Genomic DNA, 15,410 nt, shown 5'->3' with positions numbered 1-15,410 from the left:
ATCCTGAAATTTAATATTACATAGAAAAATCACATGGCAAAAAAGGGATCTTTCGCCATAAAGTATGATTATCTATAAACATCTTTTGCGCCCATCTACAAAAAAAGGTTCTATAACACACTAAAACTCTGAGTTTACAAAATAAATATTACTCTTAAAATACACATTTACATATCTACAAAACCCAGACTACATCACTACAATTAGTACATTCAAATGTTTTGTTTTGGACCAATTTTCATTCTTTTCCTTTTTTTAATCTAACACACTAATTTTTCGACAATACTGCAACCATGTGCGCTGATTTTTCACGATCCTGGAAAGAAGCACAACTGCTGATTCACAATAGGAAGTAAAAATGATATTCTTTCAGTTCAAAGTGTGTACTAAGCAAGTTGTAGGGAGGAAATTTAGGCTCCATCTTTTTCCGTACATGAGCGCCCATAATCATAACTGAGTTGCATCTATTATTTGTTTTAAATTATTATCAATATTACTTTCCGTTTTAAAAAAAAAGTCTACGACAAAGTACGTCGATAGATTACTTCATAGTTCATGATACAAACAGGCCTTAATTGTATTAGTAAAAATATCTCAATTTGATCTATCTTCATCAGACTGATTAATTAGTACACAAAAATCTATGATACGCTAAAGAATGACTATAAAATATTGTATATAACATCTGAAATTCATTATATTTTTTGTACTTACAAAATCATTTAAGTTTATTTTTCTGTACCCTGGGTAATAATCACAGCAAAAAAACTGAGAACCAGCACATATAAAATAGTTAAATGGTGGCTGATTATGTTACAGATTGTATTGATATATACACATATATATGTATGTATTTACAGCGCTTTCTTGTTTATTTTCTGATTGACCCTCACAGAATTAGTTATACATAACATCCTGATATGAATTACCCTATAGTGTTGACTATCTATTGTCTGCAGAAAGTTCGCCGTATAATCTGTAGTCTAGAGGCCTCTCTATCAATCAACTGGGATATTTGGTTGTCAACCTGTTGAAGGCATCAACAATAGCAGTTCTGAAATAATTCCAAGAACAGAGATTAGTTTCTAATACATACTGAGCTGTCATTTCAAAATTTATTAAAGCCATTCCAGATTCCACCAAGTTTACACTACAACCACAACAAAGAAAAATCGAAATTTTCTTAAAGATACAGAAGGTTGTTCGGGTTATATCGGATCAATTTTGAAGGATACTCAACCTTACGAGAAACCTCGCCGCCAACACTGATAGTGTTCTTCAGCAATATGGATTATCATCCGACATCGAAGTTTTCACTGGAGCAAATTCTGGCGTGAGAATTAGGTCCCACATCTCCTCCTGTTTTTCCAAAGACCAGAGCGAACGCCGATTCTAAAGATCTTATTTTAAAGGTCAAAGCCACAAAAATCTATTGGACTTGGATCAGTGCTCTTTAGGAAAATGCCTTGAAACGGAATGACATAAATTTCTAATTCCCGTGGGGAAACGGTGGCTCAGTGGTAAAGCGTCTACCTCTGGTGCGTGGGGTCTCTGGTTCGACCCCAGCTCGCGCCAAGTGGGCTTTGTGGTGGACAAACACCATATTCGTGGGTTTTCTCGGGGTTCTCCCGTTTTCTCCCAATTTATTCATTCCACCATTGCATTCATTTCTCATCATCGTCTCCTTTAGCCTATTTAGCATATCCGTCGGACGTAAAACTGAAATATTTCATTTTCTCATTTTTCCTAATTCCCGTTCCATATCCTGATAAAAGTAATGCAGAGTCTGGCAGTATGACTTAAAGCTTATCCATATGGATTTTCACGCGGTTGGCGTCCGACCATATAATTCAGGGATGTCGATTCGAAAGCCAGGTATCATAATGAAATCCTGAAGTGTCATCTGTTTACTTTCACGTTTTTATCAATCCTGCGTATCAGCCATTTCCCTGCATGCATAACTGAATTCCATAATGTAATGAAAATCTAAGAACAGAGTTAAAAAAAATACATGTATATATTTTATTTTAGAAAAATGAAAAATTTTACTCTGTTAAAGGAAAAAAAATTCTGAAATTGCAAATATCATTTTTGTATTGTTATTTTGTGGCAATTTAAAAATGTGAATATTAGGTAATGGCAATCTAAATGTAACAAAAGAATTTTTAGTCTCGGATGATCACGTATCCTCTCGTGTCATTTACTACCATTAGGAAAAAAAATCAAAGTAATTATAGTGGACCTCAGGGTTCAAAATGATGCAATTTATCAAATATACAAAGACACACGAGAGAACAGAGGAGATTAAAGTTCACATTACGACTCAGAACAAAAACTCCTAATAATTGTAACTCGAAGAATGGGTGGACGACGGAGAACTAAATTAAAATCCTGTTTAATGTAAGTTGTATTTTTCATTCACAAAACGCTGTTACTTTTGGTAATTTCTGTAATTACCTGTAAATAAAACATTACATTTTGGCAAAGGGAAAATAGAAACACTTGTCTTTTGTTTTTTAAATACCATCCAATAACTTATTAAGTTAATAATAGGTGGTAACATTCATCCTCTCAATAAAATCTCGCCACTATATTGCCGCATTATTTAAACAATAATAACCGACAATAATAATAATAATAAACAATAATAACAATAATAATAAACAATAATAACTGACGCAGAAAACTTCCCCGGCAATTGCGAACTAAGTTATAGTGGCCCTTAGCATTGCTGTCACAGTATGTCAGCGCCTGAATGTGATCACCAGAAGTAACATAAATATATGCTTCGTTTATTACGGTCTGCCATTTGAACCGCGCCAGGTGCTTTTCGTACAGTTTCCTGCCATTCGTTTTCCATTCTGCAATGTCACGCACGCAATGTGATGGACTACACGGGTCCTACGAACGAAACTCAGTCGCAGTCGCTTACGAATGGCAGTGTTTATTGTTGAAAGTACCGCCAAATTGAACTGCTAGTGCTTGGAAGTTTGTTTGATGTATTTTCCCGGCAGTACTGTGAGTGTCATTTTCCTTGAAGCCCTCTTGCTACTGCTTCTCGTAGACGACTCTTTCATTACGGACTCCTGATCGTGTAACAGACCATAATAGTTTGCGCATTAGTGTGAACTTACTTTCTCAACGGCTTCACTATGGGTGTGTAGGACAAACAAGCATGCAACAGGGACAATGTGTATCCTCGCCAGTAACAGTTTGATATAGGCGCCACTTGCTGACACTCATCCACCTACAACTTCAGACACACTACTGTTTGTGACAGTAGACGTACTGTTAACGTCATTTCCCAGATAGCAGTAACGTTCTAAATTCGATCACAGATAAATCAAACAACCTTTTGTACGAGATTACTTTTTAACCAAATAGTATCATCAATGTGTTACAGCAGCGCATAACAACATTTCATTTTTGTTCTACTTGGATTTTGAAAGCAGAAAATAACTGCTTCATGTTAGATGTATGTATTAGAATTTCGAATGACAAAGTCACAGTTAAGTACTGCTAAGTTTTGCATCATTTTACACATGAAAGTGCTGTATATGTTGAACACTTGGGGAATGAAAAGTGAACATTAGCTGTCAAAACTCATGTGGTATTGGTGTTGTAATTTTAACAACCTTGACTACATATAATAAGAACTTCTTAATTAAATGAAGTATCTGCTCTTTCTCCTGACGATTTCAACACCTGATTTTTCATTGATCACTTCAATCCAATGAGTTATATAAGGAAAAGGAGGGAGGAGAATGATTGAAAAGAATAACAGGATGAACGGAACTTACACGTTTGAACTACACAAAACTCCTACATACGGATACACCAGCAAATTTCACTCATTTCACAGAACTGTGTCGCGCTTACATATGATTCTTACAATTTCAAAAGAACTGTATAGAAAACTGGAATGAAATTTAGCTTATCGTGCCACGGTTATCCTCTTCAGGTTAAAAGAGACGGCTGATTAATGAAAATGAACGATTGTGAAATTAAATTTTGTGCACTCTCATTAGGAATAGTGTCTGGGACTACAAGTGACCAAAAGCACACGAAAAACTGACCAAAATCTCATCTTGCCCCTTTTTTCCTTCCTCAATTTCTCCATCACCTCTTTCTCTGTTTGTTGTTTTGTTTCATCTTTTCTTCTTTACTTCTTTTTGAGCTTCCTCCTTTCTTAAGTTTTCTAAGTATGCTTTAGTAGTTACGGTAAGCAGACTTAGCAGATGTAAGAAGCTTCTGAGTAAGTGGAACTAGTTCTGGCGTATTTCCGAATTTCTTTATCCCAGGCATTATATTTAACTTAGCATTGAGAGTTCTCAAAGCCATGAAATATTCAAATTCATCACCTACTCTTAAGACGAACATACAAGAAGCATAACACAAGATGAACATGATAAACCACACAACGTTGAGCGGAGCCTTAACTATTACGAGAGAAAACTAAGAGACTATTATGATAGAAGAAAGCATAGACACAGAAGGGTTCTCAACCCCACTTTGAGAGCTTAAGCACCCACCAATCATCCACTGTGGTTTAGAAAGAATAAAAGCTGAAGTGAGAATAAAGCTGACTGTTTCACATGTGGTAGCAAGTACTGAAGCTTTCAGAAGAATAATGAATAACAAGTTTCTGCCTTTTTCCATTTATTTATATAATATTTTTCTTAGAAAACTGCCAATGCAAAACATAAATCACACGAAAAAGTACCTTTTAGTGACCAACTTGAAAAAAAGTAACATAGTTTTAAAAAAAAAGTTACTAGCTATAAGCCCTGTTATAGGTAATAAAGGGAATTCAGTGACTTACTTTTAAAATTCCGTGGTTTCAAGAGGATTAATATACATTTTTCATATAAACGGCTAAATTTGTTCATCTCTCTACTTTCCATATCTTTCCTATCCTTTTCCTAAAACGTAACCCGTTCGAAGTAATCAACTAAAAATCAACATTCGAAACTTTTAGTAAAAAGATCATTAAATTTACGTCTTTTATTACGACACCTTGTTCTTTGCATTCTGAACTAATACTCTTACCTGAATGTTCCATGATACAAGAGATAAGCACTAACGTGTCCTCCATCCAAGTATCTGACCTCCGATCCTGGCCAAATGTCCCGCAGATCATCAATACCTTCACGAGGAACATATCCATCATCCTTTGCGGCAACGGCAATAACGAGACTTGTGTCCACTGGCTTAGAGAAGTTACGCAAATGGGTACATTCATCCATAATGCCCCGCATAAACTGAATCGCCTCTCGCTGAGCAATAGCGTGTGCCTCGGCTGTTTCTTTCTCGACTTTCACTTTCGGTTTGGACCTTGTAAAGTTCAACAGACTGGAGTTTTTAAGGTGAACCAAGGAAAATGACCTTTTTTTATTAGGAGTAGCATGAATTGACTTTTCTTCCTGCATCACCGTATCCTGATTGTTTGACATTACAGATGCAACGGAACTACTACCTATTTCTTGTTTGCCAAATTGTTGCACTGTTTGTTGAGGCACTGATGACTCATTTACGACTGACGGGAATTTCGTGTGACTAAATGGCAGTCGCTTATCCTTCGAATCTCGCTTTTGGTGTGGAGGAACAGAAGAATATAGATCTATTTCTAAATTAGTAGCTTTCACACTGAGCCCTGTGTCCTGAGTTGGCACCAGAGTTTTTGCTTCGTCAGCTTTGGACGGTGACGACGAAGGTGGTCCCAACTGAATACTTGGTTCTGCTATTAAAGATGCTTGCGGTTTTCGACTTGCATTGATTTCGTATATTCTCTGTAAACTATGGGGGAAAGTCTTTGCAAAATGCTGTCCGGCTCGAAATGCATCCTACAACAGAAACAATACATAAATATTTAAAATTACAGATATTATAGAGAAAACGTTTGACACATTAGTCTTAGCTTTAAGAAGTAACTGGATATACTGTAACTGAGTGTTCAATGTTGTAAAAATATTTTCAAGTCCCCCTTTCTCAGTCATTCGATGAACGAAGAACACCGAAATCCTACAACTTCACCTCTCATTTGTCGTTAATACTACATTGCAATACTTCATAATAACAAATAATAGCAGGACAACTAAGCACGATTCTAAAGTTACAATACACTGAACAATAACACCAGAGTTCCTATTCAAACTAAATATTCGAATCTGCGGCTTTTTTCAAGTTTTCACGGTTCAAAATGTTTCAATTTTACGGTCAAAAAGTCTATACTATACTATGATCGAGGAACAAGTCACCCAAGGACGTATTCCGTTGGCTGAAATTCGGCTGTGTTTCCACAACGAAAGTCCTTGGCAATACGCTCGTAACACGCTCATTTAATTACACGGTTTGTGAGAATAATGACAGGAAAGTGAGACATGAAATTGAAAAACTTGGGTACAATTAGGCAAAAATTAAAATTTATTACTCGTATGCGAATTATGGATTTCCAAGAAATTATATGAAAACTTATATTCCACTGAAGAGCATCTGTGTAATAAAAAAAAAACTTTACTCAATACGCATCAACCCCTTAAGCTCAGATATTACGAAATTATTTACAGATATTATTTTTTGAGGTAACAAAGCACGGATCTCAGAAAAGTCTTAAACCATGACGGCAATTTTGTAAACAGACAAGTTTTAAGATAAGAATGACTCCCGAAAACACAACAGTTGTGACTGTAACTTTGTGACAGTGTTACAGTCAACGAAAATAAGCTTAAACACATTACAGAAATCAATAACAATTTTTTCTTTCACTGTAGAATGAACTTAACATTCTCCTGAATCAATACGTCTTAGTATTATATTTGTTCTTTTGTCGCAGGCGGCTAAATACCAATGACCTTACATCGCGCCCTCACAGTTTAGATGAAGTACGACATCACAGTCAAGTATCCCGTCAAGGTTTTGATAATTCCAATCTTCGTTAACCCTGGGAAGTGAGTGCACACGAATGTAAACCCTAAAGATTGACTGGAGCTGTCGCTTGTAATATGTTAACATAACAATCAACAGCTGAGTCCCCAGTGAATGTGCCAACAGTCATTAGTTCGTGAAAATGAATGAAAAAAAAAAAAAAAAAAAAAAGTCACAACGTCAATGTGTGCAGAGGATTTTCGAGTTGAATAGCCTGTTGTTTCAGAATCCAGACACGCTACGCTGTCTTCATTTCTTTATGAACTTGATGTTGAACATCTAAACATCATTAAAAATTAAAAGCAATTGAAGCAGCTCGCATTGAAGCTACACCCTTACATAGCTCGCATTGAAGCTACACCCTTGCATAGCTCGCATTGAAGCTACACCCTTGCATAGCTCGCATTGAAGATACACCCTTGCATAGCCCGCATTGAAGCTACACCCTTGCATAGCTCGCATTGAAGCTACACCCTTGCATAGCTCGCATTGAAGCTACGCCCTTGCATAGCTCGCATTGAAGCTACGCCCTTGCATAGCTCGCATTGAAGCTACCCCTTGCATAGCTCGCATTGAAGCTACCCCCTTGCATAGCTCACATTGAAGCTACGCCCTTGCATAGCTCGCATTGAAGCTACCCCCTTGCATAGCTCGCATTGAAGCTACACCCTTGCATAGCTCACATTGAAGCTACGCCCTTGCATGTACATCGTGACCAAATAAAAACTTCCGAATTTTAAAAGCTAACCAAGCTAAGGTATTGACGGTGGAAACTTATTTGTTCAAAAAGCACCCAATGGTATTGAGAATAGTTTATAATTCACTTTGTTTTGATCTGAATTATTTTATTCTGTTACGTATTGAAATGAGGTCATAATCGACAGTACAACTGTCAATAATACCAAATAAAACTTCCCAACTTTTGATTCTCTGTAACATTGTCAGTGGAGAGGCAAGAGAAATGACAGTCGTCTATTTTGCTCACTACTCTTCTGCAGTTTCCAGTAGTCATTATGGTTTGATCAGGAGTTCCTCGCGCGTACACAATCGAAATGTTTATCAAACGAAACAGTTCTGTGATTACAGTGCAAAGAGCTTTTCTCTTTAAGTTCGCTGTTTCAAGGAATGAGAATGTTCCTGATCGGAAGACTAACTTGCAACGTGTCAAGAATTTCCGAACAACAGATTCAGCGTTGAAAAAAAAAAAAAAAAAAAAAAAAAAAAAAAAAAAAAAAAAAAATCAAAAAAAAAAATCTGGCCGACCTAAAAATGCTCGTACGCCTGAGTATATTGAGGCTGTGAGACAGTATTTTGCAGTCCCCAGAACGTTCCGCAAATAAGCATGCTGCAGCTGTTGGGCTTCCGTCCCAAACTTAGAAGGTACCTTTGCCTCCTATTGTATACTGTAAATAAATTCAAAACCTGAAGTCGCTTGGGACACAATTAATTATTCAATTCAGCTAATTTTTCCCAAGGGTTACTTTGTTCTGATATGGAACCACTCTAGAAGTGAGACTCAAAGAGCTGTGAAAGTCGAAAAAATAACACCCTAACATACAATGTAAGAATCAGATCCAAAATGTTCCAACGTACGTAGCAAAATATGATCGTATCATATTTCATACCTACCCCGTCACGTACATGGACCATCTTTAGAATTTCATCTCTATAAACTTCATCCGAGGAATACTGATGTTCTAAGACATCCCACTGAATTGAGCCACTTAGGACACCCTGAAAAGTTAAAAGAAAAAAATAAAATGAATGTGTTGCCATATTACGTATATATGCATATAACAATACAATTGATCATAAAATACAGGGTGACAATTAATTAATGACCACATTTACATTGCAAGTTTTGTGGTACTAATTATTATTATTATTATTATTATTTTATTTTATTTTTTTTTAAGTTAAGATAAAAAGCAACATTTGCAAAATTTAGTGGTGTGTAACATAGAAAGGTGGAGTACTGAAGAGCGAGCAGCAATAATGGAATTTTATTTCGCTAGTAATTACTCAGTTACCACTGCTCAAAGAAGGTTTCGTGCTAGGTTTGGTGTGCGTGCAGCTCCTTCTCGGAAATCAACTCTGCGATATGTTGAATCTCATGGAAACATAAGCAGTGTAATGGATGCTAAACGTAAGGGTAGGCGTAGATCTGTCACAAACAGCCCAAAGAAATCTACACCAAAGTTGTCACAAGAACTTGCTATTGCAGACGAATGTTCTTTCAGTAAGACATTGCAACAAGCCACACAGGTCTTGAAACAAGGCAGTTACTGCAAAAGACATTTCCCAATCATCTGATTTCTTACTTTGGTGACAATAAATGGCCTCCCCATTCGCCAAACTTAACTGCTCCTTTTTTTTTTTTTTTTTTTTTTTAAGGGCTATTTAAAGTCTAAAATCTATGTCAATAAATCAAACATCGTAGAATCTAAAAAATGTTGTAAAAAATGAAATTCACTTGATACCAAATGAAATACTTGCAAAAGTTATGGATGACGTGTTGGTTGATTGTCAGAAATGCATACGATTCAAGGGAGAATACATAACCAGGGTTGGCAAAAACCATGGTTTTTATTAAAAAAAAAAAACAAAAGAAAAAGGTTTTTTTTTTTTTGTTTAAACCAGGTTTTTATGGTTTAAATAATTTGCTCTATATATTCATATCATATATGGACATAAATAAGTTTGTTTTGCCTTGATGTTATTATGCAACAACCGGGTTATGCTGGAAGGGGTCACATAAGCGTAAAGCGGAATAAAAACCGCTTCTCGAGTTACATCCGAGAGAAATTGTCCTCCATTTGAACTCAGAACCAGGACTAATTGGCCACAAATGCGATACGTCTGCCGACTCACTCACAAAGGAATCCTGATAAAAAAAAAAAAAAAAATACGTTGTACTGATCTTTACATGCTTCTTAATATAACTGTCAAGAGTCATTTCAGAAGGACAAAAAGATAAACAGTTGCACAAGTGAAACCATTACACAGAATTACATATGAATAATTTCAAAGTACTACGGAGTACAGAAGAACTAAGTTAGTTCAAGTTAGTTAACAATGACTTTTATTGGTCCAAATTAAAGAAATACACCGACTTAATCTGCATATCAATAAGAAAAGTGAATAAAGATACGAATTATTTGAGTCCACTTTGGCTCAGACTCATTTATACATAAATAGATACCAAAGATACTTATTTCACTAAATGCCTCTCGTGGGGTCTGTATGACCCCCCCACCCCCCACACAAAAAGTACGGCATTTTCGATGTATTTTATCAATAGTAAACATTGAAACGAAACAATATTTAGAATTTTTCTTCGATTGCAATTACATAATAAGTATGGGGGGACAAAAAAATCACAAAATAAACATTTATAAACTTATAAAAAAAAAAGTTGCTTTTGTAGTATTATCTTTTTGAGTAATGAATGGGAATTTAGGTCTGAATATAATACGAATAATATACGGGAGTGAAACGTGATAACCCACAAATGTGTGTTCATCAAGATTTTACAAACACTTACACTTTTATGAACATTTTTTGTGTTTTGGTTTAAACCACCTTGATTTAAACCAGCCAACCCTGTACATAACGTCTGTAATTTTGAAAACATAGGCAGTGTTTGTTATTGTCCTGTCCTCTCATGTATCATACTACTTACTACTTTAATTTTGTAGTTAATGTCCGCGCCTTTGACGTGGGAGACCCGGGTTCGATTCCCAGTGGGAGCTCATGTAGTTCGGATTCCACGTTAATCAGTAGGTCCACGTCTCATACACCCTCGGTGTTGAAAGGAACATACATTCTACTACTTTACATTCCACCACTATCGATTCTGCTCGATAAATTCGTCGAGGGCCTAATAAGGTAGGAATTTGTGGTCTCCCTCAGCCTTTTGCAGATGCTATTTGATGGCTACCCGTATGGACCATTGTGCAACATCGCAATTTCTACTGCAGCAGACTTCGTTGCAGCTATACCACGGGTATATTGCCCCACTTCTGTTTACAAGCTTTCTTACGGTCATTTATCGTGCGAACTCGACGTAACGAAAGGCTCCGTTTGAGAAGTCCAAAAGCACAGTAATTCATAGGACTAACATTTGGGTTCTTAATGGAAATATCCTCGAACGAAATAGCACGAATACTAGTTGCAGCTGCATTGCGTTAGTACAAGATCAGCGATGTTCTAGTCATATGATTTGAAGCTTCGTTCTGGTGCAGATCCACACGATGGGTGTCGTCGCTATACAATGCTGGTCTTTCTTCTGTGTCAACTGAAGGTAGAATATAGTCCTGATAATGAGCAGCACTGATTTTGATTTTTTTCTCTTAATCTTGCGGATTCCAAGCTTCCTTCTACAGCAAAAGTCAGTAATCATCACAAAATCTATCGAGAAATTTCTTTCCAGTGACGCGCAGTGTTATATGTGATCTTTTTCATGAATACCACTCTAAGTAGTGGCCCGAACTTCTTCAGTTCGTCAGGTAGACCCATTTTTCGCTCATTGTTACAACAAATATCTAGCGCTCCAGCTTGCTTCTATGCTTGTTCTCTCGCTCCGTGATATAACATGGTGTTAACTGCGGACAGTTTGTAACATCAATTAGTGATGGACTACACGGTTCACTGTTAAATTGGGTCATATGTAAGTTGTGGAACTTACTAACGGAACGTACAGAATACGTATTACAAAATAAAAATTTTACTAGGTTTTTTGTATTTCTGGTAGCAGCAATAATTTCCGATATTTCGAATACTTCACCGAGTATTCAATTACAAGGACCATAGGTAATAAACTCATTTGTACATTATTTTGGCTGTATGCGGCTCAAGCAGTTTAATTCTCTTTTATTTTAAAAGGGTTGTCACTTGCAAGCAGACTATGTTTCTCTCTGTGCGTTTTCTCGCTCAGAGGATACCGACGATTGGCTTGACCTTGGCCAGTGCTTCTCTAGCCAATCACAGCTCTGTCCGCTGTTACGTCATCCAGCACGAGAAACTCACGCGAACAGCGAGAACTAGAGAGAATTGGCGGTAGGCAGGACTACTTGGCGCCGAAACGAGGGAGATGTAACAGCTCACGTATATTGCTGCAGAACTCAATCACATCATCATATAATTCTAACATTCGTCTATCAGTTTATATTCCACTAGATAAAAAGCATCGATACATATTGCTATTGTAATCTTAATTCCCTAATATCAAGTGATGTAAGTATAGTTAATTATTAAAATTTTAAGTCCATTTGTGCGTATTGGTTGTGATTTGCATGTTATCTCCTCATGACTCGTGGTAATCAATTTATGTGCGTGGTACCGAAAATAATTTTTACTTATTGTTTGTGGTGTTTATGATCTTTCGAAATATATGATGCTGAATCTTTAGCGTGTAAGCATATTTAAAGGTTGTATTTGGAATCTTTGCCTATGTGTAGTTGGCGGTGAAAGGAACTATCACTTGTAATAGCTTGTTTCATCGTCAACGCTCGGGCAAAACATTCTATTTACGACTATCTAATGTGATGTTTGCTCTCTTTGGATTACCATCCTATGGAGTAAACGTCATACATAGAAGTTTAGATACTTTGCAGTAAGATCTTCGCACGCTTATAGCATCAACATCAGTAGAACTTGTTAATTAATATACAAATAACGTATTTTGAAAACCTATTATGTGGAGGCTTCACAACTCCATACTTCCCCCATATATTTATGCTACAGAGAAAAGTGCACTTAATATAATAATTACCACCAAATTCTAAATTCGTTATTTTTATTTTGCAGGTATATGACAGTGTTATTTTGCAGGTATAAAAGTGATCTTTTACATTCATCAAACAACAATTACGAAACGTGTGCAAAGTTGTCAAATCGTAATTTTCATATATATATATATATATATATATATATCTGTGTGTGTGTGTGTGTGTGTATTTGATTTTTGTAATTTTTTATAGAAAACCAAAATCTGTATAAAGAAAATTCGCAATAATAAAGAATTAAATTTATATTATGATATAAACTATTAATACTGTAACACTATTAATACTGTAATTTTCCTTCATTATATGTATTTGCAACAAAATTCGTATTACGAAGAAAACTCAAGAGTATTACATGCCTACAAGAATAGTACTTAATATTTGTTTATGAAATTACGTACGTTATCCCATTCTCTGTCTAAATTCAACTCAGAAAAACGAAATTATCTGACGTTTGTAATGACGTACTCATTAACGTTATCTGGAAAATGCGTGCTTTATTGCAGTAAAATTAATTATCACGTTAACGTCGAATTTCTGCCAGCACTGACATCATAAGCAATTTTAGAAATGACAAAACGAAGCTCACTACCGATTACTCGATTACTTGTGCATATTTTATGCAAGAAAGTTATTTATTTTTGTGAATTTGTATATTGAAATATTCTCTCATATTTACAAACAATACCACGTGGTTCTGCACAAGGGTCACCAAGCAGTCGATGGATGCTGTCTTCGAAGAAATATGAGGACACGAAAGCCACGAAGTGAACCCCTACAACCCCTCCACAGACTCCGCTTCCAAAATTGGCTATTAAAAAGGACTTCAATTTCGGCTGGTCACTCCTGCTTTCTTAGCCTGCCTGGAGCTCTGAGGCCTCCTGCCCACCTATCTTGCCTGGAGCTCTGAGGCCTCCTGCCCACCTATCTTGCCTGGAGCCCTGAGGCCTCCTGCCCACCTATCTTGCCTGAAGCTCTGAGGCCTTCTGCCCACATAGCTTGCCTGGAGCTCTGAGGCCTCCTGCCCACCTAGCTTGCCTGGAGCTCTGAGGCCTTCTGCTCACCTAGCTTGCCTGGAGCTCTGAAACCTCCTGCCCACCTAGCTTGCCTGGAGCTTTGTGGGAAATGGTCCACTCTCTTAGCTTGCCTGGAGCTCTGAGAGAATCCTAACTGCAACCACCTAGTTTGCGTGGAGCTTTGTGTTTTTTCTAACCCGCTTAGCTTGCCTGGAGCTCTGCGGGACACCAATCTCCCTTTGCTTGCCCGGAGCACTGAAAAATCTTAAACCTATTCCACCTAGCTTGTCTGGTGTTCTGCGAAAACACTTCCCTCCCTTCGCTGCCTGAGTTTTGAGACATCTATTTTATCCAAACCGCTCAGAGAACTTTGTATTGGTTTTCGAAACACAGTGACTCTGTGTTATATTGTATATAATAGAAATTTTATAATAAAAAGGTGAGAAAAAACCTGTGTACCGCTTCTCTCCTTACATTACGATATATTTTAAGCTTGATTATGTCCACATACTTCACTAAACTATGAAATATTATGACCGTCTTTAAAATCGAGGAAACCTTTTGATTGATTTATAAAAAAAATACTGATTAGTCCCAATTACGTTGTATGTAGTTACAATTATACCACAAGCAAAAATAATATAGCAGAAGAAAAGAGCTTTGTGGAATGTCACAGTTGTACTAACCTGAGTAAAAACACTAGAAGCAGTAGTCCAGGATAAACAAGGAACAAGGACTAAAGGTTTCGGCCAGTTCGTAGCAGCCAAAGACGCCATCTGAAATATTCACAAAGAAGCTCCAAAAAATATAATAAACCTTAATAAAAAAAAAACTATGGAGTATAATTTGTAGTGTAACACTTTGTGGATTAATATTGAAACCGGAAATGGCAGATTTCAACCACTTCCGACTTCAGTAGAGAGATTAGAGGGGAGAGAGTATATTCTTAGGATGCAAAATTGAGTGAAAAAAAAAGTTTCTTGTTATCTATTATCATTTTTACTCTATAGCAATCAGTGTTAAAACCAGAATTGGATCCTTTCGGTTTGTCTACAGTTAACGGAGGAAATGGTACTCTATTCTTAGAACGCTGATTCAACCAGAAATTGTAATGAATTTCCATTACTTCCGATTTTAGAAGAGCGTTAAGAACAATGTATTCTTAGGACGCTTAACCACTTCTCATTATTACCGTTCTTGCCCTATGGCAGTGGTCGCCAAACTTATGAAAATGAAATGAAAACTTTGGGGAGTTTTAAGTCCCACGCTTATGCCGGTTAGGCTAAAGGAGACGGTGATGATGAGTAATGAACGAAATGAAGAAAGTGGGAGGAAACCCACGCACGCGGTGTTTGTCCACCACAAAGCTTACTTGGCGGGGTCTGGGATCGAACCCGGGACGCCAAGCACCAGAGGTGAAGACTCTACCACTGAGCCACTGCGGCCCCCTGCCAAACTTATGAAGCTTCAGAGCCATCGTATTATTTTTAAATCCTACTGTGAGCTATCAACCAACAGAACTACCAACTTCTTTAAAAACACTTACATTTATTTATTGCCTATACACTTACATTTCTAGTAAATACGAAATCAAACTTTACAAGTTAGCAAACGTCTAATATACACACGATAAACTTAACGTGCACAACCCCACGCGTAGACAATCAACTGTGAGATGGGTCTG

At 36.8% G+C, this 15,410-nt stretch overlaps 1 protein-coding gene across 3 annotated transcripts in view; it reads right to left on the bottom strand.

Moving 5' to 3' along the window:
• Nucleotides 1-503: 503 nt before the first annotated feature.
• The window catches only part of LOC145669550 (protein ABHD18), a 49,020-nt gene continuing 34,113 nt past the window's right edge, over nt 504-15,410 (bottom strand). For all 3 annotated transcript variants that reach the window (XM_081737744.1, XM_081737746.1, XM_081737745.1), the window contains exons 7-10: nt 14,413-14,502; nt 8,554-8,658; nt 5,050-5,843; nt 504-1,054 (exon numbers count right to left, since the gene is read on the bottom strand). In XM_081737744.1, the coding sequence (XP_081593870.1) occupies nt 1,003-1,054; nt 5,050-5,843; nt 8,554-8,658; nt 14,413-14,502 (1,041 nt within the window). In that variant the 3' untranslated portion in view covers nt 504-1,002. The remainder of the gene's footprint in view (nt 1,055-5,049; nt 5,844-8,553; nt 8,659-14,412; nt 14,503-15,410) is intronic.

This window comes from Thermobia domestica, chromosome 14 (assembly GCF_964235325.1).
Source record: "Thermobia domestica chromosome 14, izTheDome1.hap1.1, whole genome shotgun sequence".
Classification (NCBI taxonomy): Eukaryota; Metazoa; Arthropoda; class Insecta; order Zygentoma; family Lepismatidae; genus Thermobia; species Thermobia domestica.
The sequence above is the reverse complement of the archived record's forward strand: the minus strand, read 5'-3'. Positions and strand labels throughout refer to the sequence as shown.